Source organism: Gymnoscopelus braueri (genome assembly GCF_963280865.1).
Source record: "Gymnoscopelus braueri genome assembly, chromosome: 10".
Lineage (NCBI taxonomy): Eukaryota > Metazoa > Chordata > Actinopteri > Myctophiformes > Myctophidae > Gymnoscopelus > Gymnoscopelus braueri.
The window spans coordinates 43,643,827-43,671,447 of NC_137611.1; the positions used below are offsets into that span (position 1 = coordinate 43,643,827).

Here is a 27,621-nt window from a genome sequence, read left to right on the forward strand (position 1 = left end):
TTTACTCGAGTAAATTTGCTTGGGATCTCTGGAACAACATATTTAGAGATATTTCTATATTTTTTATATTTTTTATATTTTTTATATTTTTTATATTTTTTATATTTTTTATATTTTTTATATTTGTGATATTTTTGATATTTTTTGATATTTTTGATATTTGTATTTTTCTATGTTTAAAAAAAACGATTAAGATTTAGAAAACATTTTAGAATCGGCTTCACGTCTTAATGGGTTATGCTTCGTCGCAAGACAGTGTCTCTCGTCGAACATAGCTGATTTAGCTGTAGTTACAGCCATGTTCAGCACACAACACGGTGCCTAATGCTTCATTTCCACAGAGCCGTGTGTTCCGTTTACGTTTATTCCATTAATATCTATGGGAACCTCCGTTATATCTCCAATTATCTCCTTCCGTTTTTGTTTTGCCGCACGGAATTTGCCTTGAGCACGTTGACATTTTTTTTTACTTTTTCAAAGAGACTGCATCTCTGTGTACCAGGAAATATAAGGAAAAATAAGCAGAAGACACTATTTGATTCAATTCAGCTGCTTGACTGTGATACTAATAACACATTTTATTCATAGAGCGCTTCTCAGGTACTCGTTTGCACTTTGCATTCATTAAAAATAATCGTTAGGATTAATCCGTTAAATTAATGCATTTTCCTTCCGTATAAAGTTGAGGGAATATCGCCCATCTCGCACAGCTGTGTGGAAATTAGGCATAATGCTGCACTATCTGTCGGGAGGGGGAAAGGCTGCTAATGGTGCTCATGTATAATGTGCTTGTTCCTCTCGCTGCTGCTTCGTCTGCCTCCTCCTCCGACGAACACTTTATTTGAAGAAGGGCCACCGCTTTCAGTTTAGCTGGCTTTGTTGAGGGACTATTATATCGCGCCTCTGCGCAATGCGTTTGGTTTGGGAGGGGGAAACGTATGGAAGAATAGCTGTTTTGTTTGTTTTGTTTAGTTTGTTGTATTCTGCCATCTTTATCCCCGGTTTCACTAAAACAGCGAATCGTGTTTGATGGAGTTTTTTAATTTGTCTTTTCTTTCCCCAGGTTAATGGCTTACCGTAAACACAAATGATTTTTATTTACAAGCAAGGGGTAGTTTCACCTCCATGAGCAGGAAGGATGCGGGAGGGGACTTGTTCGGCCTTTAATCAGACATTATTCAAATGTTCTATACCAGGGGTCTTCAACTGGGGGTCCGGGACCCCTAGAGGGTCCGCCAAATCTTTGTGTGATATGATTACATTTCTTTTTTACATTAACCACTTGAACCCTAGCATCCCTTTTCTGAGGAGAACTTTCGCCAAAAACGCAGCTCGAGGCGTTGTGAGCTTGTAGATTTTTGGCAACGAGTTCTAGGTGTAGAGGGGAAAAAAGAGCAGCAAAAGTTGATCCGAAACACAATTTTATACAATACAGAAGGGGTCCCTGCTTCATCTCTCTCTCAGCTATAGGGGGTCCTTGGCCTGAAAACGTTGAAGACCCCTGTTCTATACAGTACACTGTACCGTATATCCATTGTACCTCAAAGTGAGCGATGCCTCTTATTTGCTCATCCTTCAAGAGTATTAGAAGCAAACCGACGTTGTTCGGAAGAAACTACATTTCTGCAAGTACAGACGTTTTTATGTGTGCCGTAAGCAAACAGTACACATTTGCAAGATGGAGAGTTTACACCTGTGTAAAACATCAGCGTACTATGTTGTCATTTGATGGCTGCTGATGGGTGTAACTATATTGCGCAAGTTAATCAATTCAGAAGACACACTATAGCTCTCTGCCGCCGTGAGTAGCCATTGATGAAGACGAGTGCTACAGCTAACTGAGAATGTGTTCTGTTCTGATGGCTCTGAGTCAGCCTGACGGATCGTGGATGTCCTTATCCATTCGTTTGCAGGCAAGCTGACTGTCATTTGGAAGCCATTTGGCAGTGTATAGTGTTGAGTTAGGGAGAGAGAGAGAGAGAGAGAGAGAGAGAGAGAGAGAGAGAGAGAGAGAGAGAGAGAGAGAGAGAGAGAGAGAGAGAGAGAGAGAGATGACAGTGAGAAACAGAAAAAAGAGAAACGGGGGGGTGGGGGGTGATAAATTGTGAGGGCTGTTGATCACCAGCTGTTATATACAGTATGTCCATTCATTAACCCATTAAGACCAGGAAGGAAACGCATCGGTGTCATTTTAAGATTTTTTTTGGCTATTTTAAAAATAGCCAAAAATAGCCAATAGCCAAAAAAAACTCATAGCGAGTGCCGCGCTATGAGCTTGTAGAGCTGCTATTTATTTTCCTATCGTGAAAATTTGTGCAAATCTTAGAATGTTTTAATTGTTTTAAAGTGAACATTTGTAAAGTATTTTGTCACGATTTTTCCAAAAAATAACGAGTGCCGCGCTACGAGCTTGTATATCTGCTGTTTTTGAATAGCCAAATAAATCTAGAAATGACACGGATGCGTTCCCGGTCTTAATGGGTTAAAAGACATATGGCAATGGGGTTTCAATGAGAAATGGAAGGCAAGTTGTTCAGCATAAATTTATGCTGGCCTAAGGTATGAGTCGCTGCCAAGCACATTACGGTTTGCGAACTCCACAAGGTTTTTTATGGCTGTTGGATGTGTGTGTGTGTGTGTGTGTGTGTGTGTGTGTGTGTGTGTGTGTGTGTGTGTGTGTGTGTGTGTGTGTGTGTGTGAGTGTGTGTGTGTGTGTGTGTGTGTGTGTGTGTGTGTGTGTGTGCTGTGAGTTGGAGATTAATCAGCTGTGTGGGGTTGTTGATTTCTACCCCCAGAATTACCACTGAATAATTCAGTCTATGGGAGATGTTGATATGTTTCTATGATGATGCTCTCTCAAGCAGTGGAATTAACCGGTTAGGACCGGGAACGCAGCTGTGTGACATTTTAAAGATTTATTTGGGCTATTAAAAAAATAGCAGATCTACGAGTGCCGCGCTACGAGCTTGTAGATCTGCTATTTTTAGAAAAATCGTGACAGTTTGTGCAAATCTTTGAATATATATATTTTTTAAAGCGATTTTTTTTTACTCAAATCTTTGCTTCTGGGGGGGTCCCTGGAACAACATATTTGAAGATAGGGGTCTGCGGCCAAATACATATAATTTTGGGTGGTCCTTGACATGAAAAAGTTTGAGAACCACTGATCAACATAAGTTTTTTTAAAGATTTTGTCTGTTAAGATTTAAAAGACATTTGTAGAATCCCCAGAAGCAATAAGATTTGCTATATATATATATATATATATATATATATATATATATATATATATATATATATATATATATATATATATATATATATATATTAAAAGTTTTGCACACATTTTCATGATAACAAAAAAGAAGCAGATCTACAAGCTCATAGCGCGGCTCTCGGTGCCGCGCTATGAGCTTGTAGATCTGCTATTTTTGAATAGCCAAAGTAATCGTAAAATGACACACAGATGCGTTCCCGGTCTTAATGGGTTAATAAGATGAACACCACATTCCTTTCAAATGCATGTGTTACGAGCTGGGATCAATCATAGATGTGTATAGATGGTACTCCGTTATAGCCTATAATCTTTAAACCTGATTTATATGTCTTTGTACTATGGCGTTGGGTGCAGACAATAGCATCGTTGTGGGCTTGTAGATCTGCAATTTTTTTAACAAGTATCAAGTAAACATGGAATAGATGAACATTCTGTCACAAAACCTCTGTTGCATTATTATGTTCTTTGTTATCCCTGATTTGCATCTATAAAACAAATCATGTAGTTTGTAACATTGTAATCTCCCAAGGCAGATTCTGCTAACAGCCAGTGGTGGAAGAAGTACTCAGATATTTTACTTAAGTAAAAGTAGCAACACTACGATATAAAAATACTCTGTTAGGGCGCGCTCCCACCAAGAGTTGGCTGGCCGCTGTTAAACGCAGGTTGTGCGCGGCCACAGTTTTTTGCAGCCAGCGGATTCAAAAAAACGGGAGTGTCGCGCCTGTCACTCACTTTCAGGAGCCTCCCCGTAGCCCGCATCGGCTGCTGCCTTGAGCCTTGAGCACCATGTTGCTTCCTGAGTCTTGAGACGGTCCGCCTTCGACTCACCCGATTGGACAGAGGGGGAAAATCAGCGCCTGCCTCCAGCAGTTTTATGCTTAGTCGCGGAGAGCAGATAAACGCAAGGTCTGCGCGACTAGCGGAAAAATCTGCTCTTGCGTGAATCAACGCATTTGCATTGACAATGCATTGGCAGATTCTGCAAACAGCGGCCAGCCAACTCTTGGTGGGAGCGCGCCCTTACAAGTAAATGGCCTGTGTTCAAAATGTTACTTGAGTAAAAGTACAAAAGTATTGGCATCAAAATATACTTAAAGTACCAAAAGTAAAAGTACTAAAATGTTTGAAAATAGCAGATCTACAAGCTCACAACGCGTCGCATCGCCTATGTATAAAATAGGGCTAAAGTGGTTAATGTATGTTTTATAATGTAATAATTAATATCTGCAAAGTAACTAGTAACTCAAGTTTTCAAATAATTGTAGTGGAGTAAAAGTACAACATTTGCCTCTGAGATGTAGTGGAGTAGAAGTAAAAATTGGAAATACTCAAGTAAAGTCAAAAATACCTCCAAATTGTAGCCTACTTAAGTACAGCACTTGAGTAAATGTACTTCATTACTTTACACCACTGCCAACAGCAGAACAAAGAGGGAAGACATTTCGTATTTTCTTTTCTTTTTACCGAACGGGTTCCCAGATTGGCAACACAATGGCTCCCTCCAAGGATTTATTTAGAGGGGGAAAGTTCCTTACCCAACACAAGCAAAAGCCCTGGGGATGCATTATGTTATTGTTGTTAATTGTTTTCATAAAAATGTTATCCATTTAGGCCTATCGTTTAAGCATCGGGCTATACTCCTCCCATGAGAAAAGACAGATAACTCTCCTGCCAAACTCTCTTGGCTGAGACACACAGATCTGGACATCATCAAAGTTGTTATTCACTCTCTTGACAACTGGTTTTGTACGCTGGGAAACTGAACGTTTCTGCGGAGACCACAGGGCAGTGTTGATTTTGACAGCAAATGTTGATTTAGTTTTAGTGAAATTGTGAATATATTTAGTCTTAGTTGTAGTCGTCATAGCTTAGTTTTTATTTCGTTTTTATTTCGTTTTCGTCAGTGAAAAAAGGTAGTCGACCAACATTTTTCGTCACAGTTTTAGTCGACGAAATCAACACTGCCACAGGGTCAATATGGTACAGCCCTCCACATCAGTGGTTCCCAAATGATTGGCCGTGAACCACTTTTGGGTCGCGGGCAAATTGTCATCCAATTTTTCTTGCATTAGTTGCTCATTAGTATTGCATTAGTTCATTACTTTCATTGGTTGAGACTATGTAGAGTCTACAATGTAGACTCTACATAGTCTCAACCAACCCCACACAAGTATTGATTGTATGTATTAGACGTTATGTTTAATGTTATGCATATCAAAAAGATGTAAGGTATTAAAAAATGATGAGAGGCCGTCCAGTTGTGAAATATTTCAATATTACTTATAGAGTGACTCATTAGTTCAACATTCTTTCAAAAAGAAAACTGTGTACTGTACATAATGATGATTGACATGGATAGAATCAATATGTGCAAATATACATGAAACCGAATGCCTTATCACATTGACTCATGGCTCAGTGCATGGGCACGCAAGAAAGCAAAGATTGACCACTGACTTCTTTGTGGATAAAATAAAATATTATGATTAATATATTATGAATATGTACGCGAATATAGCGATCCCCTGTCACACTTAATATATTATGAATATGTACGTGAATATAGCGATCCCCTGTCACACTTAAGTTATTTATACATATTGATGTCAGTGGAATACATCTTACAAAAAGAGAATACAGGGGGAAAAAAGGAAATCCTTGAAACTTTGGATATTAACATATCTTTGATATGTTTGTTCACAATCACAGGTGACCGAAACCAGAACCGGGCCTCTCGGATGCAGCAACTACGACAACCTGGACTCGGTGAGCTCCGTGCTGGTGCACAGCCCAGAGAACAAGGTTCACCTACAAGGTACTAAAGAAAGTGAAGCACTTTGCGCTTGTAAAGCGCTTGCACACTGTTGGGCTCCATTTCAGACAATTCTTTATTGCGCCCACTAAGTGCTGTGACACTCTTCATGAGACGAAACAGCAGCCGAAGACACACACAAACAAACACCTGCCAGAATCTTTGGGGGGTATGGAAGTGTCCTTCGTCTTCTTTAACTTATTTTTCACCTGCACAGGTCTAGCACAGCAGTGTTGATTTCGTCGACTAAAACTATGAGGAAAAATGTTTGTCGACTACCTTTTTTCACTGACGAAAACTAAATAAAAACGAAATAAAAACCAAGCTATGACGACTAAAACTGAGACGAAATATATTGACAATTTCGTCAACAAATAAAAACTGGACTAAAATGTTAGGGAGGGACTAGTGGAGAAGAGATCCAGTAGAACTAAAAGACAGGTCATTTTATGCTTGGGTGTTGCGCTTGGGTGTTGCGCTCTGAAAATAGCAGATCTACAAGCCCACAACGCGTTGTAGATCGGCTATTTTCAGCATGCAACCAAGTGTAAAATCAGCCATTACATTACATTACAGTCATTTAGCAGACGCTTTTATCCAAAGCGACTTACAATAAGTGCATTCAACATAGGTAGGGAACAAAACTACTATTCACCAGAAGTCTTAAGTGCATTTTCTGCAAAAACAAGCAACCAAGAGTATACCTAGCGCTAAGGTAAAAGTGCAATATATCAGCTACCTACTTCCTTAAACAAATGAGGCAAAAAAGCTAAATCAAATGAGCAGGAGCTAAAACAAATAATTGTATCGACTAAACAAGATCCAATAAAACAATAAAACAAGCGTTCGTACAACTAGTTAACAACAAGTAGGCCAGGCAAAGAGGAAGGGTAGTGTTTCCTGAAGAGGTGGGTTTTCAGCCTGCGGCGGCGAAAGATGGGCAGTGACTCTGCTGTCCTGACTAGGGTGACCATATTCTGAATTCCCAAAAAGAGGACACCTAACGAATGCACGCGCGCGCGCGATTTTTTGGGGCGGTTCTGGGCGGTTTTGGCCGTTTTTTGGGGCGATTCTGGGCGGTTTTGGCCGTTTTTATGGGCAAAAATGGGTGGATTTTGGGTGGATTTTGTAACTTTATTTCGGTTTTAAGGTTAGGGTTAGGGTTAGGTTAGGGTTATGTTATTTAATTATTTTGGGGGAGCCATTCTTCAAAATAACCTCTCTCATGTCTATAATGTAAAAATGTAAAAAATGCCTCAAAACCTGTTAATTAAACAAAAGAAAATAGAGAAGTAGCCTGTTATTTAATGTTTCGGTACCCCATTCTTCAAAATAACCTCTCTCATGTCTATAATGTAAAAATGTAAAAAATGCCTCAAAACCTGTTAATTAAACAAAAGAAAATAGAGAAGTATCCTGTTATTTAATGTTTCGGTACCCCATTCTTCAAAATAACATCTCTCTCATGTCTATAAAATATTTGCCACGGAGACATATGTTCCAGTACACTCTGCTTCGCATTTGTCACGACCCAGACGAAAACACGGGTACTTTTTGCGCATTTCATCCGTGAAGTTACATTTGCGTTTCGGCATTTTCTCCGCCTCTGTCTGTCTGTGTAACTTTTTCAGGGAGCAATGATAGGCAGCGCTGAGCGCGACACTGTTCCGTGTGTGTCTGTGTGAGTGAGTGAGTGAGTGTGTGTGTTTGGTCACGTCTGCTGACAGGCTGCTGGAGGCACACGTGAGTCACGTGTGCCTCCAGCAGCCTGTCAGCAGCCGTGTTGCTGGTTACGGAAGGACCATATTTAGCGCTTTCAGTGTAAAAAAAAAAGAAAATCCCAAAACACCGGACATTTGAAGGATTTTATAAACTCCCCCCGGACAGGCCGGACAGCACCTCAAAAGAGGACAGGTCCGGGTAAAAGAGGACGTATGGTCACCCTAGTCCTGACATCAGTGGGAAGTCCATTCCACCACTGTGGGGCCAGAACAGAAAAAAGTCGTGGATCGGCGCCATCAAGGCACCGCCAAAATACATTTTAGTCGACTAAATCAACTGTAGATTTAGTCGACTTAAATCTTATGATATTTAGTTGACTAAAACTAGATCAAAACTAAAACTTTTCAGATGATTAAAATATGACTAAAACTAAATGGAATTTTATTCAAAAGACTATGACTGAAACTAAATCAAAATGTCTCAATGTGTCAAAATGTGCTAAAATGTGTCAAAATGTGCTAAAATGTGTCAAAATCAACACTGTAGCACAGGGGTCTTGTTCAGGCCAAGGACCCCTTAGCTGAGAGTGGATAGATGGATGTTTTTTGTTTGTTTGTTTACACAGTATACCTTTTCTATGTTGGATTCATGCATTTAACCAGTTAAACCCTTAATACTGGATCAACTTGACCTCTGTTCTTGGTCTGCTCTTTTTATTTTCCTTCCTCGGCACCAAATATCTTCGCCGAAAATAGCAGAGCTTGCAAATGTTCCCACTAGAATGGGAATGCTATAGGGTTCAAGTGGTTAATGTAAAGTTCCTATCACGCAAAAATTAGGCTACCCCCCTATAGTATCTCTGAGGGCCCCCTAGGGGCCCCGGACCACCTATTGAAGACCAACGGTAAAGCAGACTGCAGCAGTTCCTCTGATCCGCTGCGATGCGTATAGTGTTCTTATTATCTTACAACGGCTCTGTTGTCAGAAAGTACCGACACAACCACTCTGCTTTGCTGATCTAGAAGTCGGCATGAGAACAAATAAGGGTGTTTTCTTATCTGGGGTTGTCTTTTTTTTTTCTCCCTCCTGTTTTTGTGTTTGCTCCAAATGTTCTAGCAAGCTTCATGTTTCGTTATAGCCATGAATGCAGAACAAGCAGAATGCAGAAACGCCTTCGAGGCAGAAAGTATTATCTACCACTTTGTAGGGATTGTATTTGATGTGATTTTGTTCCTGAGATGAAGGCAGCCACAGCAGCAGCCAACGCTAAGCGTAGCGGTTGAACTCTCCCGCTCTGCTAAAAGTTGGAAATTGCCCTAGTGTGCATATAGGATCGTGCAAGCATATCATACTTGTAGATGCCTGTAAACACTAAACCCCTATAGTTCTAGGTTATCAAGAGATGTTTTTTTTTATCGTTACATCTTATATAATACAACGCGAGTGCAAAAGGGTAAAATTCTTTGGTTTTGAAAAAGAACAATAGCAAAGCATGTGCAGTTATAGCACAGTTTGAGGTGCGTGAAAGTGCTGTGTGCATGGTTCCTACTTCTAAATATCATATTCGTACAGTATGTGTCTACTTTCACGCGTGTACGTGCGTGCATGTGTGTGCGTGCACATACGTGCGTGTGTGTGTAAGCAGTACATTTTTGTGTGCATATATGTTTGTGTGTGTGGTCTTGATATTGTTACTGTCGGACAGAAACCTCATATCTCCGTATTTCTACTTTTTATGTTTTTTGGTAAATTAACTACTTTGTCACAGTCCTACTTTGTTATAGCAGATATACCAGCGCAAAACGCGTCACGGTGCGACACGTTTTGAGCTTGTAGATCTGCTACTTTTTATTTTTTAGAATTTGAGTCCTTGAAAAGTAACAGTTTTGGACATAAGAGGTTTCCACCCGACAGCAACGATATACAAAGTGTCAGCTGCCTGTGTGTGTGTGTGGTGTGTGTTTAAATACTATAGATTTAAATATTATTCATAGCGATGTGACTCTGCGTGCGTGTCATTTAATGCACATTTTTATTTAGTTCAGACATATAGTCTTTTGAATAAAATTCTGAAATGTTTTAGTCATCTGAAATGTTCACTTAGCTGCATGCCGAAAATAGCTGATCTACAAGCTCACAACGCGTCGCAGCGTGACGCATTGTGAGCTCGTAGATCAGCTATTTTCGGTCTGTGACACCCGCGCGCACCCATGATGACTTGTTTTAGTCCTACTGGATCTCTTCTCCACTCGTCCCTCCCTAACACTATAGTCTAGTTTTATTTGTTGACGAAATTGTCAGTATATTTAGTCGTAGTTTTATTCATCATAGCTTAGTTTTTATTTTGTTTTATTGTATTTTTTTTTATCCCACGATTTTTGTAACCCTTTTTCACCCGGTGCCAATTATCTAAGTGATCCTGGGCGCTACACTCCCCCCGCCAGCCTTATTTTGTTTTTTAATTTAGTTTGTCAGTGAAAAAAGGTAGTCGACGAACAATTTTCGTCATAGTTTTTAGTCACAATCAACACTGGTGTCTGTCGTTTTCCCCACAGGCCTGCAGGTCATCCTGCCCGGCTACCTGCGGAGCCGCTTCGTCCAGGCTGCCCTCAACTACATCGGCTGTAACTCGGAGGGCCAGTTTGTGTGCCGGGCGGGTGACTGCTGGTGCCAGTGTGGCGCCGGCTTCCCCCAGTGCAACTGTCCTCGCACGGACCTGCACGCCCTGGAGAGCGGCCTGCTGCGCGTCCGCGAGGCCTTGACGCAGACCAACCGGGAGTTTCAGGAATCCGGTGAGTGGTTCTGAACCACACACACACACACACACACAAACACACACACACACACACACACACACGCAGACCAACAGCCTTGGGTGGAGAGATCATCATCATCATAATCTTTATTTCAGCTCGGAGTACAGTTGAGGGGGCAGGCCCTCATTTTCAATGTAGCCGAGATACAGAACACAGTAATCAACAGGAATAGACATTCACATACAGCAACATAAAAAAATACATGAATCAGAATACAGAAAGAACTCAAAAAACTAAAACACTCAAAGAACTAGAACAGATCTACCAATATTAAATAATTAAATAAAGCAGTTACAATCCTGAACAAAAAAAATTGGAAATCATTTCCCTGAAATTACCTAAAGGATGGAAGCGATTTGATTCTCAAGGACCTCTGGAGCTCATTCCAGGCAGATGGAGCACTGACAGAAAATGCTGTCTTGCCTAGCTCAGTGTGCGCAAAAGGAACCTTGAGCGTCAGGAGATCACTCGAGCGGGTCTGGTATGTAATAGGGTTCTGATCCAACGTAGAACAAATATACGGGGGGGAGCATTCCTGAGATGGCTTTAAAAATAAATAGATACCAGTGCTTATCACGCCTCTCAGATAGAGGGCATAAGCCTGCATTCCCATAGAGTGTACAGTGATGGGTACCATAGGTGTCACCAGTGACCCATCTTAGGGCAGAATGGTACACTGTGTCGAGGCGCTTTAAAATGATAGTACAATAGATATAGTACAATAGGACAGTGGGTTCTGAAACCTTTATTATGTCAAAGACCTCCAAATGTATTTGGCTGCAGAACCCCATCTGAAATGTGTCATATATGTTGTGCCAGGGACCCCATACAAGATTTGTGTTAAAATTTAAATCTCTGTTTTTTCAGATCTACAAGCTCACAGTTAGCTTGTAGATTGGCTTTTTTCAGACAGCTGATTTATGGTTGAAGTAGTTTATTTTTGATTGTCAGGAGCAGGCGTTAGGACCCAAGTGCAGGAACTCAAAACCGATGCGGATCACATTAACTTGACTGCTATGGACAACTACAACAACTGAACTCAAACATAACACTTAACACCAGCAACAAGGAACAACTTATGGACCAGCACTAAACTTACAGAAAAACACAGTCTTAATAGTCTCTGGAGCTTCGTCACCCAACCAGGCTCAGCTGGTCCCCACAGATGACGGCACTATGAGGTCAATCAGACTCTTTGCCCCAGGGAGAAGGGAGAGGAGTCTGAGGGGAAATAGGAGCATAGGCAGAGGCACACTAAGGCCCAGGCTGGCAGCTCAAATTTGATTTCCTATCCAGAAATTCCAGATTGGAGGCGGATTGATTTGATGCAATCTGAACACGGCTAAGGAATTAGCCGGGCTCCTCAGTCTGATATTCAGGCGGAATGGGATTCAAATCTGATTTGCAAAAATCTGATTCAATGTGGGGGTTTTTTGGGTTGCTGTTCAGGCTCCATTAAAAAAACAATGCGACTCCAATCTGGATAGGCCGCAAATCAGATTTGGCCTAGATTTTGGGCTGCCAGTCTGAACATGGCCTTGTAGTGGCAAACAGTCACATCAGGGACACAACAGGGGAACACTGTCCACGGACAGAGGCCGTGATCCTGACATTGATGCCATATTAACTCATTTTGCTGGGGACACCCTGGAAGGACTTTTAAGACCATGTTTGATACCAACAAAATGAAAGAATGAAAAGGAGAAAAAAAGACCATTACTGCATCAAAAGTAATCAACAAACTATACCATAAAAACTGGTCAAACATTGGCCAAATTCTCAAATAATATAAGGAGGAGGAAACAATTGTGAAAATGGCCGATCTACAAGCCCACAACGCCTCGCAACGCGAGGCGTTGTGAGCTTGTAGATCTGCTATTTTCACAATATTTATCTGTGGAACCGAGTCAAACTAACTCTACTCATACAATTCCAAGTGCTTGTCAGGGTGGGGGGTCCCCAGTTGAAATATGATTATTTCGGGGGGTCACGGCCTGAAAAAGTTGAGAACCACTGTGGGCTGTCATTACATCATTACTGTGCAACACGAGTGACAGGCTGTATGGAGAGAAATCTTACGATTGTGTGCAGATCCCTCCTAGCTCCGATGTCAGCAGATCCCGCGCGTGCAATTCTGAACACATTTGTGTCGCCCAGTGGTCCGTGTTAAGTGTGATTGTTAATTCCTTGCGTCAATTATGTTTGCGTGACCAGTCAATGAAAGGTTGCAATTATAGTCGGGTTTGTTTGGCCCACGTTTGTTTTTCTTGTGTCCTTCGTGAAAGAAACATGGTTACATGGGCTCTGGCTGCGAAGCAGTTGCAAAATTGTACCCATTATGGGTACCATTGCTAATTTGCTCTCTAAAATGTTTTACACGGACCAATAATGGCAGCGTGCAGACCGCATGATCTTTCAGCCTCGAAGATGAGTGAGGAGCTGCTTGAAAGTAGCCGAAAATATCGATCCGGACAAAGTTGGGTCCACTGATGAATCTGCAAAGTGTAGAAAACATTCATTTGTAGGGCATTGACGTTCTGTCTTTTGTCTCCTCCCAAACTCATTCTCAATTCTGTCTCGTCGTGTTAGCTGAAAAAAAAATAAAAAAAACTCCATGAAGTAATTTTGGGGGTGAACTATCCCCATCCAAATTTTAAACACAGGTTTAACCACTTTAACCCTGCATACATTGTTGAAAATAGCCGATCTGAGCTTGTAGATCTGCTATCTAACCCATTGAGACCTGGAACGTATCTGTGTCATTTTTAGACTTTAGCTAAAAAACATTATTTTACACTTTGGCTACCGAGTGCCGCGCTACGAGCTTGTAGATCTGCTATTTTTGAAAAATCGAGAAAATGTGTGCAAATCTTATATATATTTTTTAAGCGTTTGTAACATTTGTTACTCAAATCTTTGCTTCTCGGGGTCCCTGGAACAAAACATTTTGAGATGGGGGTCCGCGGCCAAATACACATCATTTTGGAGTCCTTGACATGAAAATGTTTGAGCACCACTGACACAGCAACATACGTTTTTCAAAAAACTGTTAGGATTTAGAAGACATTTTGTAGAATACGAACCTCAGGCCTTAAAGTGAACTAGAAAAGTGTGCTCCTCGGAGCACAGGTCTCCGCCAGGCCGGGTTGTCTACCGCAAACCTTGGAAGGCAGTCTTAGCCAATTGGAATGGGATCTGAAAAATTGATCACATGACCCCAGAGATAATGTGTACCGGGTTCTGTGAGTTTTGGACAAAGCCATATGTGAGTCTGCGGGGTAAAATACATATTGATTTGGCGGTTACCTTGGTGCTAGGGTACCTGCTAAGTTCATTCACACGGTCCCGCCCTCCCTGATATGATTAGCTGGGGTTCACGTTCAAACCAGTAAACCCGAGCGTGACTGGAGCGGTCGATATGAATTGATGTTTTCGTCTGGGTTTCCAAATTGCCCACAATCGACCGAAAATACCCCCGGGATCGACAGATCGAACGTAGAGACATGGAATCCCAGCCCCCTGTCCTGAGGCATGGAAATATTATTATTGATTTTACAATTATTGTGCTTTTTACTGTTGAAATATAACGCGTAAACCCTTTTATAATCTCCAACATTTTGTAATTGACTTTCCAGATTTGTTGTTGTGATTGTAACTGATTACGGTTACAGTACATCAAATTGACACATTTTAACCCATTAAGACCAGGAGCACATCTGTGTGTCATTTTTAGATTCCTTTGGTTATATCAAAAATAGCAGATCTACAAGCTCATAGCGCGGCACCGAGTGCCGCGCTATGAGCTTGTAGATCTGCTATTTTAGAAGAATCTTGAATATGTGTGCAAAAACAGTTTTTGGAAAAGACGTATGTTGCTATAATCAGTGGTTCTCAAACTTTTTGCATGTCAAGGACCCCAAATGATATGTATTTGGCCGTGGACCCCCAACTCAAAATATGTTGTTCCAGGGACCCCCCGGAAGCAAAGATTTGAGTCAAAAATGTTTGCTTTAAAATATGCGTTTTAAATGAGCTTAAAACTTTTACACAGGTAAATACATACATGAATGTAACATACTGTAATTAGAGTTCAAAGACAAAACAAAACAAAATGCAACCAGTCGTTTTCCCTGGGACCCATTTGAATGACTAGCTGTGGGCGCCTGGACTGATTCCATCAAACGGTTCAATATCATCACTGGTTATGATGTCATGAACAAGAGATGGTGACTCAGTACCCGCTGCTTTTAAATTGCTCTGTTTTTCTCTAACCATCCCACTTTAACCATGCACACGAATCTGTGATTTTATACCCGGCGAGTATTTATATCTGCTGGATATGTTTCCCTCCTGCACAAGAAGCATTTCTGCCTTCTGCATTTTCACGGTGAAACACCATGCAGCGTGCAACATGTATAGATGAGGCATATCTATATAGGCTGATCATTTTCACCTCTAACAAGGACTTTTCCACTCTCCTCCTTATTGGACATATTGTTATCTTTTTGTTCTTGATATCATTACTTTATTATTTTGTGACAAATGCTATCCATGTCAGTAATGGTGTTGTTAGGACCCAAATGCAGGAACTCAACTCCAAACAAGGAACTCTGGAGACTTGAATAACACTAGACAAAGACTTAACTTGATAAAACGTAGGACTAAACAAACATAGACGCCTTAACAGACAACGTCACACTGATAAGAACCAGTATGCGCGCGCAAGTCGGCAGCAAAATAGCCCCATCGCTCATAAGATGCAATGTAAAAGTGGTCACAGCCTCACGTGTAAAATTGCATCCCATCAAACTTTCAGATGCTGTTTTTCTCCCAGTATGGAGGAAGAATGCTTAGGATTTTTACTGTGATCTCTCGCTCTTGAAATATATAATCCTTGGTTTCTGTTGTGTGTAAACAATAATAACAATTCAAAGCAGTTATCCCCCAAACCCCACCTCCAGTGGCTGTAATAAGAACGGAGGGAGCGCTCTATGATCATGGCACCAGAACCTGCTTGGCTCGCGAAGCTACAGCCGGTCAGGTTCTGGTGCCTAAGCGGGTAAGTGGTGCTCTGCAGCCTAATTTATGCTCCGTCCCGCGAAGGTGTCGCGCGTAGAGAACGGCGGAGAATAGCAGACCTCCAAGCTCACAGCGGGCGCATCCGCCACGCGGTTGTGAGCTTGTATGTCAGCTGTTCTCGGCGCGCAATACCGTTGCGCGATGAAGTATATTATGTCTCGCTAGGGCACACCCCACTAGCCAACACACAAAAGGAGGTTGAATGAACTGAAACCAGCGCACCCCAAAACAGCAGGTTTGGGGATCTGTTGGGAATTGATTACATGAAACAGTCACCTGGGAATCCAGTCTCAATGTTTATAAACAAATAATTGGTCTATTGCAAGGAGAACAATGCAAACATGACACTCACAGCCACAACATATGTCCCAAATCAGCCAACTATGTTATTTGAGCACAGTCTTTATAGTCTCTAGGCTCATCAGCCAGACCAGGCTCAGCTGGCAACCACAGGTGAGTTCACTCAGGGCAATCCGGGAGGGCACTATAGGAGAATGACCATAAGGATAATTCCTTTTAACAGGTCGTTCATGAAAGTCCTTGCGGTCTTGTTTCCAATGAGAACCTGTGAGCAATTGGGGTTAAGAGTCTTGCTCAGGGACAAATTTCATATCATCGGCACATATGCTGGGATAGCCTGGAATCGAACCTGGGGCAACCAGGGCCAGCTGGTTCCCTAGGCGGGCTCACTAACCACTCAGCTATGGCCGCCCCACCATGACAATCCGGACCTTACCACAATTACATTTCTACTGCTTGTACCTGTGTGAGTAGTGACTAATAAACAATTTAGGCATTTAGCAGGTACTCTTATCCAGAGGGACTGTACAATAAGCAAGATAAACACTCTCTCTAAATGCAGAGAGACAGTGTAGTCAGTGGCTCAGTAAGCAAGGGTCACAGGTAAACCAAGAACCTCAATAGCACGCTATCTAAATTACATTTCTAACATTGTGGTGAAGAAATAACAAGCCTACAGTAAGTAGCAAAAACATGAGAACCAAGATATGTCTGCGTGGCCGTGGTATCTAGGTCAAGTTCTAAGGGCTGAAGTGGAGTCTGAAGAGGTGAGTCTTCAGATTACGGTGGAAAATTGGGAGTGAGTCTGCAGTTCTTCCTTCTTGATTCTTGAGTGTTTCTTGGCTACCATGGCAACCCAACTTACTTTCACAATGATAATAACAGCATAGGAACGTCACATCATTTCCTTTCTTGCTCGCAATCAGAGGTTTTCATCTGTAGAAATTACAGTATAACATATTTGGTGGTACATTATGTGTCTGGGGAAAGCAAATCATCTCTTTTGATGGAGCTGAGAAAATGTTTGTTCTACAGTATGAGATGCTGATGAGAAAATCACTGTCGAGCTGAAACCTTGTATGTCCAAATAATGTTACTTTTCAGGAAATGGGAATAATTAACCTGTGCGCCAGTGGATCTAATACAGCGTTGCTGTCGGGTGGAAACCTCTTATCTCCATATCGATGGCCAAAATGCAAAACCTCCTATGTGCAAATTTCATGATTTTCGGATTTCACTGTGGATGAGGACTTTAGGCTATGCTGCACATGCTCAGTCTGTTCATTTTTAGGTATAGATAGGAGGTTTTGGCATTGAACATTTTGAACTTGTGGTTAGAGGTTGTCATTGCTGCTTAAATGTGAACGTCATTGTTGTGATTTTTTATTAATTGCAGATCAAAATCACACGTGAACACCGTGGCAGCCAACAACCCTGTGAAAATATTGTGGTGTGTCGGTTGGGGGGTATGAGGGTATGGGGGTGGAATGGGGTTTGGAGTTATAGGGTGTGGGAGGTGTGGGTGGTGGTTGGGGGGTTATGGGGTGGGGGGTGCATGAGGGTTTGGGTGGGTGGAGTTTGGGGGTTGTGGTGTGCTGGTTGGGGGCATGGGGACCGGGGGTTCTGGGTGTGGGGGTAATGGGTTGGGTGGGATTTGGGGGTATGAGGGTATGGGGTGGGATGAGGTTTTGAGTTATGGGGGTTGTGAGGTGTGGGCTGGCAGTTGGGGGGTATGGGGTTTATGGGAGTGGGGGAGTATTGCAGGTGGTGGAGTTGGGGGGTAGAGGGTATGGGGGGGATTATGTTGAGGGGGGCATAGGCCAGTTAGGCCGGATCATACAGGATAGGGTCTTTGTGATGCGAAAGTGTGGTCTAGCCAACACCAACTCAGGACTCCTGAAGTGGGATGGGGTTTTGAGTTAGGGAGGTGGAGAGGTGTGGGCTGGCAGTTGGGGGGGGGGGGGGGTGTGGGAGTGGGGGAGTATTGCAGGTGGTGGAGTTGGGGGGGTAGAGGGTATGGGGGGGATTATGTTGAGGGGGGCATAGGCCAATTAGGCCGGATCATACAGGATAGGGTCTTTGTGATGTGAAAGTGTGGTCTAGCCAACACCAAGTCAGGACTCCTGAAGTGGGATGGGGTGTTGAGTTAGGGAGGTGGAGAGGTGTCGGCTGGCAGTTGGGGTGGGGGGGGGGGGGTTGTGGGAGTGGGGGAGTATTGCAGTAGGTGGAGTTGGGGGGTATAGGGTATGGGGGGGATTATGTTGAGTGGGGCATAGGCCAGTTAGGCCGGATCACACAGGATAGGGTCTTTGCGATGCGAGAGTGTGGTCTAGCCAACACCAACTCGGGACCCCTGAAGTGGGATGGGGTTTTGAGTTATGGAGGTGGAGAGGTGTGGGCTGGCAGTTGGGGGGGGGGGGGGTTGTGGGAGTGGGGGAGTACTGCAGGTGGTGGAGTTGGGGGTAGAGGGTATGGGGGGGATTATGTTGAGGGGGGCATGGGTCAGTTAGGCCGGATCATATAGAATAGGGTCTTTGCGATGCGATGTGTGAGTGTGGTCTAGCCAACACCAACTTGGGACTCCTGAATCGCTGCCCACCACACTCTCCTATCTAGCATCAGGGTCTTGAGCTCTACAGTATTGTTGGCTAAGCTGTTACGCCTAAGTGCATCTACGTCGTAGGTGGTGCACTTCTTGTCTCTCCTGGCTTTGCCCTGGGTTGGCTCTCATACCCTCGTGTTAGTTTGCTTGCCACTAGTTGGGTCCCTGACGCAGTGCCCTGCCTCATCCTTCTCTCTCTGACTTTGTCTGTGACCCATGGTAGGTTCCTGTAGAGGACCACATTTCTGATGTGGTCCGTCCATGTGACTCCTAGTGCCATTCATAGCATTCTTGTGTAGACTCCATCCAAGGCCATTTCCTGTTGTGCTGTGACGGTCCATGTCTCAGCCCCATACAGCAGTACTGACTCCACTGTAGCTATACGAACAGCCGCCTCTTGAGGTCTTCTCCCATGTCTGATTTCCACACTCTCCTCATCCCATGCAAGGCATTCCAGTCAAGTGCCCCCCGGACCTTCAGGTCCTGTTCCATTGAAGCAGTCCAGGCCCAGGTTATTAGAAGTCCTGGACTGCCTCGAGTAGCTTGTCTCCATCATCTGAACCATCTTCTCAGGAACTCCATAGGCCCGGAGAATGTTCATCAGATTCCCCCGGTGGATGGTGCCAAAAGCCTTTTGGAAGTCATGAAGGTGATCACCACTGAAATATTCCGCTCCTTACTCCTTCCAGTATCCTCCTCAGCACCAGTATCTGCCCGAGTTTCTCATTACAGGGTCTAAGATGGGTCTAAGACGGTTGAGGATCTTCCTGTTAGCCGTCTTGGCAACTTGTGAGCTCAGGCTAATGCCTTGGTGAGTTCGCCTGACTTTGGTACTGGATCGATGATCATTTTGCTCCACAGCTCCGGCAGCTTGCTAGACGTGTGTGCTTGATAAAATCCAACACCACCTCGTCTATGGGCACATACATCAGAACCTCTGCTGTCACTCCATCTTCCCCGCAGCTCTTGCCTCACTTGATAGTAGCCTTGGCCCTCTGGTACTCATCCATGGTGAACCGTCTGGTTTGGGAAGGTCATGGAAGACAGGAGCATCGGATCATCCTCTTCTTCGGTTGAAGGAGGATTTCCTAGGAGTGTTTTGAAGTGCTGGTACCATGTTTCAACTCGTTCCTCTGCGCTTTCTCCCCAGATCTTGGAAGTCTGAGAAGAGCTTCTGCCAGAAATGTCATTGATGAGCTTCCAGCTCTTGCCATGTTTCTGGTTAACATGCACCTCTTTAATGTCCCTGATCTTTTGGGTCAGCTCCCGTTGTTCCAGTTGCATACACTTGATATAGCTCCTCCTTCCTCCGCTTATATTCCTCCCTCAGACTCTCTCCTTTTTGGTCAGCGTCAAAGTCCCTGTGTGCTGCTCTCATCTCCTCCCTGGCTGTGGTGATTCTAGGGTCAAGGCATCCGTCTTTCCTCCCTGCTTATAGGCTCTTTAAGACATTCAATGATCTTACTTACTATTCCACTATCCACACCGGACACAAGGTTGGTGATCCAGTTGTATGAGTTAGGGGAGTTGGAGGGCATGAGGGTTTGGGTGGGTGGGGTTTGGGGGGTGTGTTGTGCTGGTTGGGGGGAATGGGGGTTGTGGGAGTGGGGGGGTATTTCAGGTGGTGGAGATGAGGGTATAGGGGGGATTATGTCGAGGGGTGCCTGGGCCAGTTGTTTTGTAGTCCACCTAATTGTTGTTGTTTTTGGAAAAAAGCGTATACAGTCTACTAACCATTTCATCCATTGAAAATGCGCTAGCGTATACCCACGACCACGCGCATCTCGTGCAGGGAATGATTATTGTATACCTCAGAAAACAATCCTAGACCACACCACTGATGCAACTGTTTGCAGCTGTAAATGTATGTATTTACAGCCTGTACTATTTATCATTATTTAGTTATGCAATCACTTAACACCACAGTGCAAAAGCTCCTATCTGCAGAATTATCCAGGAAAAGTGGGGAAAAACCTCCTATCTGCATTTGCAATATGAGATCAGTGTAATTAACATATAATATTTTAATATAATCCAGAAATCCAGAAACGGTGAATTATGTGATGGGTATCATAAAAAAATTGCATTGTGCAAAAAAGATACAACATTTTGTAGTTTTCTTTTTCATTTTCCCAACAATGTTAATTTTTCAGATAGGAGGTTTTGCGTTTTGGCCATCGATATTATATATTTTTTTATGTTTCTGTGTAAATGAATGCCCTACTTAATCGGACAAGAGTGTCGCACAAAAATTGTGAAAATAGCCGATCTAGAAGCTCACAACGCTTCACATTGCACCGCATTGTGAGCTTGTAGATCAGCTATTTTCACTATTTTAAAATGTTTTTAAAATAATTTAAAAAAGCAACGTTAGTTATTATTTAGTCACAAGCCGCAGGGTGAATATTTTCAAAAACATCTCAAAATTGTTCAAAAATAGCAGATCCACACGAGCTCACAGTGCGTCTCATCGCAATGTGTTGTGGGATTATGAGATCGGCTGTTTTTGACACTGTCAAGCGACACAGTATAAAATAAGGCATTCGTTGATGAAAGAAAACGTCTTTGAAGATGAAACATGGAGATAACAGGTTTCTGCCAGACGGCAACAAATCATCGCTTGTTAGAGCTGTCAAAATGTTTGTCCTAGAAGATGCCGATAAGAAATAATGCACCGATAAGAAATGTTGTGATAAGGAAACATAAGCAATAACACCTTTTTTTGAAACGCTTACCCACTTTCTCGACATGTTGTGGCTGTTAGTTCGTCTCTGTTTGCTTTTCTCAGGGAAAAGAAAAGAAAACAACCTTGAAATATAGTCCCATATTTGTGGATGTGGATGTGTGTGTGTGTGTGTGTGTGTGTGTGTGTGTGTGTGTGTGTGTGTGTGTGTGTGTGTGTGTGTGTGTGTGTGTGTGTGTGTGTGTGTGTGTTTGTTTGGGGTACCACACAGCTCCCTAGCCAACAGCCAAGTTTGACTTTATATCCATGTGCTTTCTTTCTCACACCTAGTTGAGTTCCAAAGCTTTGTGGGGAAGCTGCCAACCCATTACGCCGTAAACACATCCGTCGTCGAGCACTTGTGGCGAACGGACAGCTACCTGCTCCAGCGCTACAGACAGCTGGAGACCGCCAGCAGCCAGCTATTCACCAAGGCACGCCGCTCGGCTAACAAGCTCTTCAGCCTGAGCAGGAGATGCCGCACGCAGCCCAAAATAGTCCTGCAGAGGGAGAGGTAAGAAAGCGAGGGAAGGAGGGAGGGAGGGAGGGAGTGTTTATGGAGGGCAGAGGTAGCAGTTAACCCAAGGTGCTCCCCCGAAAACTTTATAATTATGAAGATGATTTATGCGGCAGGCACTTGCAAGAAAGGCAGCGGAGCGGGAAGGAAGGCACTTTTTGCGAAAATTGGAGAAGAGCTCGTTTTTTTGGGGGGGGGGGGGGGGCGGGGGGTGAGGTGAGAATTGCTGACAGGAGGGAGGTGTTATTTTTTTTTGCATTCCACAGGGGGAAAGACAAACGTTGTCGGACCCCTGTGCGACACGCTGGCTTTTTCACTGCTGCGGCGGCAGCACCCCGCGGGTGCCAAACGCATTACAATTAATGTCGCGTCTAAAATAGCTTGTCTTAACCCATTCAGACCGGGGACGCATTTGTGTGTCATTTTTAGATTTCTTTGGCTATTCAAAAATAGCAGATCTACAAGCTCATTGCCGCGCTATGAGCTTGTAGATCTGCAATTTATTTATTTTTTTTGAAAAATGTGTGCACATTTTTAATATATATTTTCTAAAGCGAACATTTTTAACTAAAATCTTCTGGGGGGTCCCTGCCTCCTGGAACAATATATTTTGAGATGGGGGTCCGTGGCCAAATACATATCATTTTGGGGGTCCTTGATATGAAACAGTTTGAGAACCACTGATTATAGCCAACCTAAGTTTTTTTTTCAAAAAACTGTTAGGATTTAGAAGATATTTGTAGAATCCCCAGAAGCAAAGATTTGAGTTACAAATGTTCGCTTAAAAACATAATATATATTCAAAGATTTGCAAAAATATTCACAATTTTTCAAAAATGAAATCGAAAAATAGCAGATCTACTCGGTGCCGTGCTATGAGCTTGTAGCCTGGTAAACCCTCCCTCCGGAAATCTCAATTCCATTTCATTTCAGGAGTGAGTCTGGCCTGATCCGCCTGTCTGCAATATTGGCTGTGCTGGAGTTGGGCGGGAGTAATACCGTTGACTGACAACCCCTTCAGCCAATGATAATTTTTCCCCTTCAGCCAATCAGCAGTTCACCAGTCTTAATGTGACGCGACGGGACTTTTGAGACAGCCATACCCAAAATGGGTTGCCTTTTTCGGGTACAATGGTGTCACTGCCCGCCCCTACCGGTTCTCTAATTTTTTTTTTTTAAATAGGCTTTGTCATGATTAATTGACCACATATATGAAGTTAAACAACTAAATTCTATCCAAACGATATCTTATAAGTAAATTCCGTGCCTCAAAATAGAAGTTAGAGAGCTTTTTGAAGTAAAAAAATAGCGGAGAATTGGCCGCACAAGAAAAAGATGGCTGCCGTTCGTGTTTTGGGCTCACTCGAACTCGCCACCTGATTGGCCAACGTAAGCTGTCAATCACAGAACAATGAGCGACGACGCTGATAGGCGCGGCCGTTTGGCATACACAGCCAATATTGCAGAGAGGCGGTTCATGCCAGACTCACTCCTGAAATGAAATGGAATTGAGATTTCCGGAGGGAGGGTTTACCAGGCTAATGAGCTTGTAGATCTGCTTTTTTTGAATAGCCCAAAGACATCTTAAAATGACACAAACGATGCTCTCCCGGTCTTAAAGGGTTAACCAGTCAACTTTCACAGTTTCGCAGGTATAGTTTTATTTCCCGCATGAATCCACATCCAGGTTTGTGACCTGCGGCGCTACACGATTCTCTAATGTGCTTGGTTTTTCAACGTAGGACCTCCGGGGACCGCCCTCCCCCGCATTAGTCCTTAGGGGGTTTCCAGAGGGTCCCCCAGCTAAATAAATGATAGTTAGGGAACCAAAATGGGGCCCTGAAGGGTCTGTAACTCGAGTGTACAAATGGAACCAAACGGACCCTTACGGATCTGTAACTCAGAGAGTGTACGAATGCAATAGGCTCTATGCACAGCAGCCATATTATCACTTCCTTCACAGGTGTTACCAATGCTACTAATGAAGGCTCTGTTCCATTTAGAGGAGCACAGTGGTTCTCAGATTTTTCAATTCCCACGACCCCATAACTCTGAGAGTGTACAAATGGAACCAAATGGACCCTTTGGGAGTGTTTCCAGTGAGCCAACATGCACAACATCAGCACCCTGACTCTGTTTGACCAGAATGGAACAGAGCCTTCATGAGTATCATTGGTAACACCTGTGAATGTCTTACAATACGGCTGCTGTGCTTAGAGCCTATCGCTGCTCTGCTGAATACATGAATAAACAGCAGTTCTTTCTTTACTGTTTACGGCAGCTGTTTCAGCTGCCACTACCTCCTATACCTGGATTCTCGGTTTCCTATAGCCTATCAGAGGTCAGTTTGATCATAACTTCCCCTCTGATTCATCCCTCTCCCCTGAACAACTCCATTTTGATAGCTTATTTCTAGGAGGAAATTAAGTAAATGACGCGATCCATCAGCCCCGCAGTCAAAGGCAGGCCCTGCATGCCCCCCCGTCTGCAATCCAATTACATTTCTTTATCACACCTCTACCCGCTCATAAAAAGGCAACTTGATGGCGCTTTAGAATTATTAGATAAGTCCAACCTTTACCCCTCTCCCGTGTTCCCATGGAACAATATTGAGAAGTTCAAATGTTTTTTTTGTGGGAGTGGGGGGGTGTTCTCGCTGCGATCGCGTCTTTATTGGGTTGTTACTGTGCCATATTATATGGAGGAGAAGGAATAGAGAAGATTGTGATGCAAGACATGGAAAAGATGGGGTAGGGGAGAGATAAATAGTGTGTGTGTGTGTGTGTGTGTGTGTGTGTGTGTGTGTGTGTGTGTGCTTGTGTTTGGCTCTCATTCACCCATTGTAACCCATCTGCCCACTCAACGGGATTTGGTGAGATTAAAAAAGTTTATTTTCATCTGATTTGGCGCCGCTAACGACAGCTGAGCCTCTCTGAGCTCAGGTTGGCAAACAATGCAGGAGCAATTTAGTCTCTGCTTGAAAGGAATGCGTTCGTTCTGGAATATACGCAGCAGCGATCTGATTTGGCAAAATAGTTAATTCATTCCCACTGTACATTCATGAAAACATAATGAGGGAGCAAAAATTAACCCATTAACTCTTACCCTGCCAGAGTTTTTTCAGAACAGTCTGTAGCCTCTGCCAGGGTTTTGACCGATTTTGGTACCTTTTCGCATAGCCACAAAATATTTTTCTCAAGTATGATTGATCCCCAGAAAATTTCTAATCACAGATGAGATTCAGGTGTGGTTTCACAAATGTCAACGAGGTCAATTTGACCTTGTTGTCATGTGTTGTTTGATGTTTGAAAATAGCTCAAAACCAGTAGTTTCAAACCAAAAAACATTGTGAATTGTTTGTCCGTTTCAATTTTAACATTGAAGTGGATGGAGCAGCAAATCTTTGGAAATTGTTATCTCCTTATTCGTTTGGAATATCGAAAAGGTGTCAATACTAAATAATTAGAGAATCTTTTTAGATTTTTTTTTTTTTTGAAATTTATTTATTTATTTATTTATTTTTCAGGACGTTTTTAAACGTCTTTGGCAGGCAACAGCTAATTTCTCAAAGACGTTTATAAACGTCTTTGGCAGTTATAGAGTTAAGACCCGGGACGCTTCTGTGTCGTTTTTAGATTTCTTTGGGCTATTCAAAAAATAGCAGATCTACAAGCTCGTAGCGTGGCATCGAGTACCGCGCTACGAGCTTGTAGATCTGCTATTTTTGGAAAAACAGGAACATTTGGGCAAATCTTTGAATACATACATTTTTAAAGTGAACATTTGTAACACAAATCTTTGCGTCTGGGGGGGTCCCTGGAACTACATATTTTGAGATGGGGGGTCCGCTGCCAAATACATATCATTTTGGGGGGTCCTTGACATGAAAAAGTTTGAGAACCACTGATATTATAGCAACATAGGTTTTTCAGAAAACTGTATTAGGATTTAGAAGACATGTCATAGAATAGGAACCTCAGGTCTTAATGGGTTAAACCAGCAGTAAATTGCGTGTCTCTTCTCTCCCAATATGGCAGGAAGTCAAAACCCCAGAGGTGGAAGGAAAGTAACAGACTTGTCGTTTTTTTGTGCCCCCCTCCACAGGCGTCTGCGCTTCTGGCTGAACTACATCCTGTCCATCCTGTACTGCAGCGAAAACAACCAGATCGGCGTGTACAGCGAAGAGACGCGGAGCTGCTCCTGCCCGTACCACTACCCGCCGTGCCAGGGCGTCATCCCCTGCGCCGTCGGCGAGGGCCCCCGCTGCGCCTCCTGCTCCGCGGAGAACCGCACCCGCTGCTCCGGCTGCAACCCGGGCTTCACGCTGGCGCAGGGCACCTGCCGCCCGGCCGTGCCCGACCCCACCGACCCTTACCTGGGCCTGGAGAGCGACCGGGACCTGCAGGACCTCGAGCTGCGCTTCCTGCTCCAGCGGCGCGACCCCCGCATCGCCCTGCACGCCGTGTTCGTCAGCAACGACGTGCGCCTCAACGCCTGGTTCGACCCGGCGTGGCGCAAGCGGATGCTGCTCGCCCTCAAGAGCAACCGGGTCAAGTCCAACCGTGTGCACATGCTCCTGGGCGTGGCGCTGCAGGTGTGCCTCACCAAGAACAGCACCCTGGAGCCGGCGCTGTCGGTGTTCGTCAACCCGTTCGGCGGGAGCCACTCGGAGAGCTGGATAATGCCCATAGGCCAGCACGGCTACCCCGACTGGGAGAGGACCAAGCTGGACATCCCGTTGCACTGCTACAACTGGACGCTGACCCTGGGCAACAGGTGGAAGAGCTTTTTCGAGACGGTTCATTTCTACCTGAGGGGCCGCACGAGGGACCCCGGGGCGGCGGCGGCGGCGGCGGCGACGACGGGGCCAAACGTCGTCCGCGTACCTGGAAACGGCACCGCGTACCTGGAGGCCCCGGAAGCGGCGGCGGAGCCCGGCGGCGGCAACATGGGCTACATGAAGGTCAACAGCATGCAGTTGTTTGGATATAGCATGCACTTTGACCCCGAGGCCATCCAGGACCTGATCCTGCAGCTGGACTACCCGTACACTCAGGGATCGCAGGACTCGGCCCTGCTGCAGCTCGTCGAGCTGCGCTACCGGGTCAACCGCCTCTCGCCGCCGGGGGCTCTGCCCGTGGACCTGTTCGCCTGTCTGCTCCGGCACAGGCTCAAGCTGTCCGGCGCCGACGTGACCCGGATACTCACTGCCCTCCAAGCGTTCAGCGCCAGACAGCCGAACTCTGTGGAATACGAGGCGACCAAACTCTGTAGTTAATGGGGCGGGCGTGGCGTGCCCCCCCCCCCCCCTTTGTTTCATGTTTTGTACCGTTTACCTTTGCTACTTTGACCATGTCTGCCTCATATAGCCTATATCTTTTGCCGGCTGGAACTATTTGTGTCAATTGTGTATCGTTCCCGCTTTGTTGTACATAACATGCAATTAAATTTGATGTTTTTATCTCTCAGATTCGCAGATTCATACTGCTTTTTGTGGTATGTTATTTTTGCCATTACAAATATTTAGGCCTGACCTCGATTATTCGAATAGTCGACTAATCAGTCGAGGGGTGTCTGAGTCGACTGCCAATCTCTTAGTCGAATTATGAGAAAAAAAAACGTTTTTAAATTTTTCATTTTGTTTTTTATTTTGTATTATTCGACTGAGAGATTGGCCTAGTTTGTTATATTAGTTAACTAATTGTTTGCCAAAAATAGGATATACATCATGATTTATTGGGAGAAACCAAGCAAGTATATGTTAAATCAGA

General features: G+C 43.9%; 1 protein-coding gene across 1 annotated transcript in view; it reads left to right on the top strand.

The window, feature by feature from the left end:
* The window catches only part of LOC308094161 (BMP/retinoic acid-inducible neural-specific protein 3-like), a 55,892-nt gene extending 28,576 nt beyond the window's left edge, over positions 1 to 27,316 (top strand). The window contains exons 5-8 of the mRNA XM_080440647.1: positions 5,990 to 6,095; positions 10,370 to 10,606; positions 21,625 to 21,847; positions 25,955 to 27,316. Of these exons, the coding sequence (XP_080296773.1) occupies positions 5,990 to 6,095; positions 10,370 to 10,606; positions 21,625 to 21,847; positions 25,955 to 27,128 (1,740 nt within the window). The 3' untranslated portion in view covers positions 27,129 to 27,316. The remainder of the gene's footprint in view (positions 1 to 5,989; positions 6,096 to 10,369; positions 10,607 to 21,624; positions 21,848 to 25,954) is intronic.
* The last annotated feature ends 305 nt before the right edge of the window (positions 27,317 to 27,621 follow it).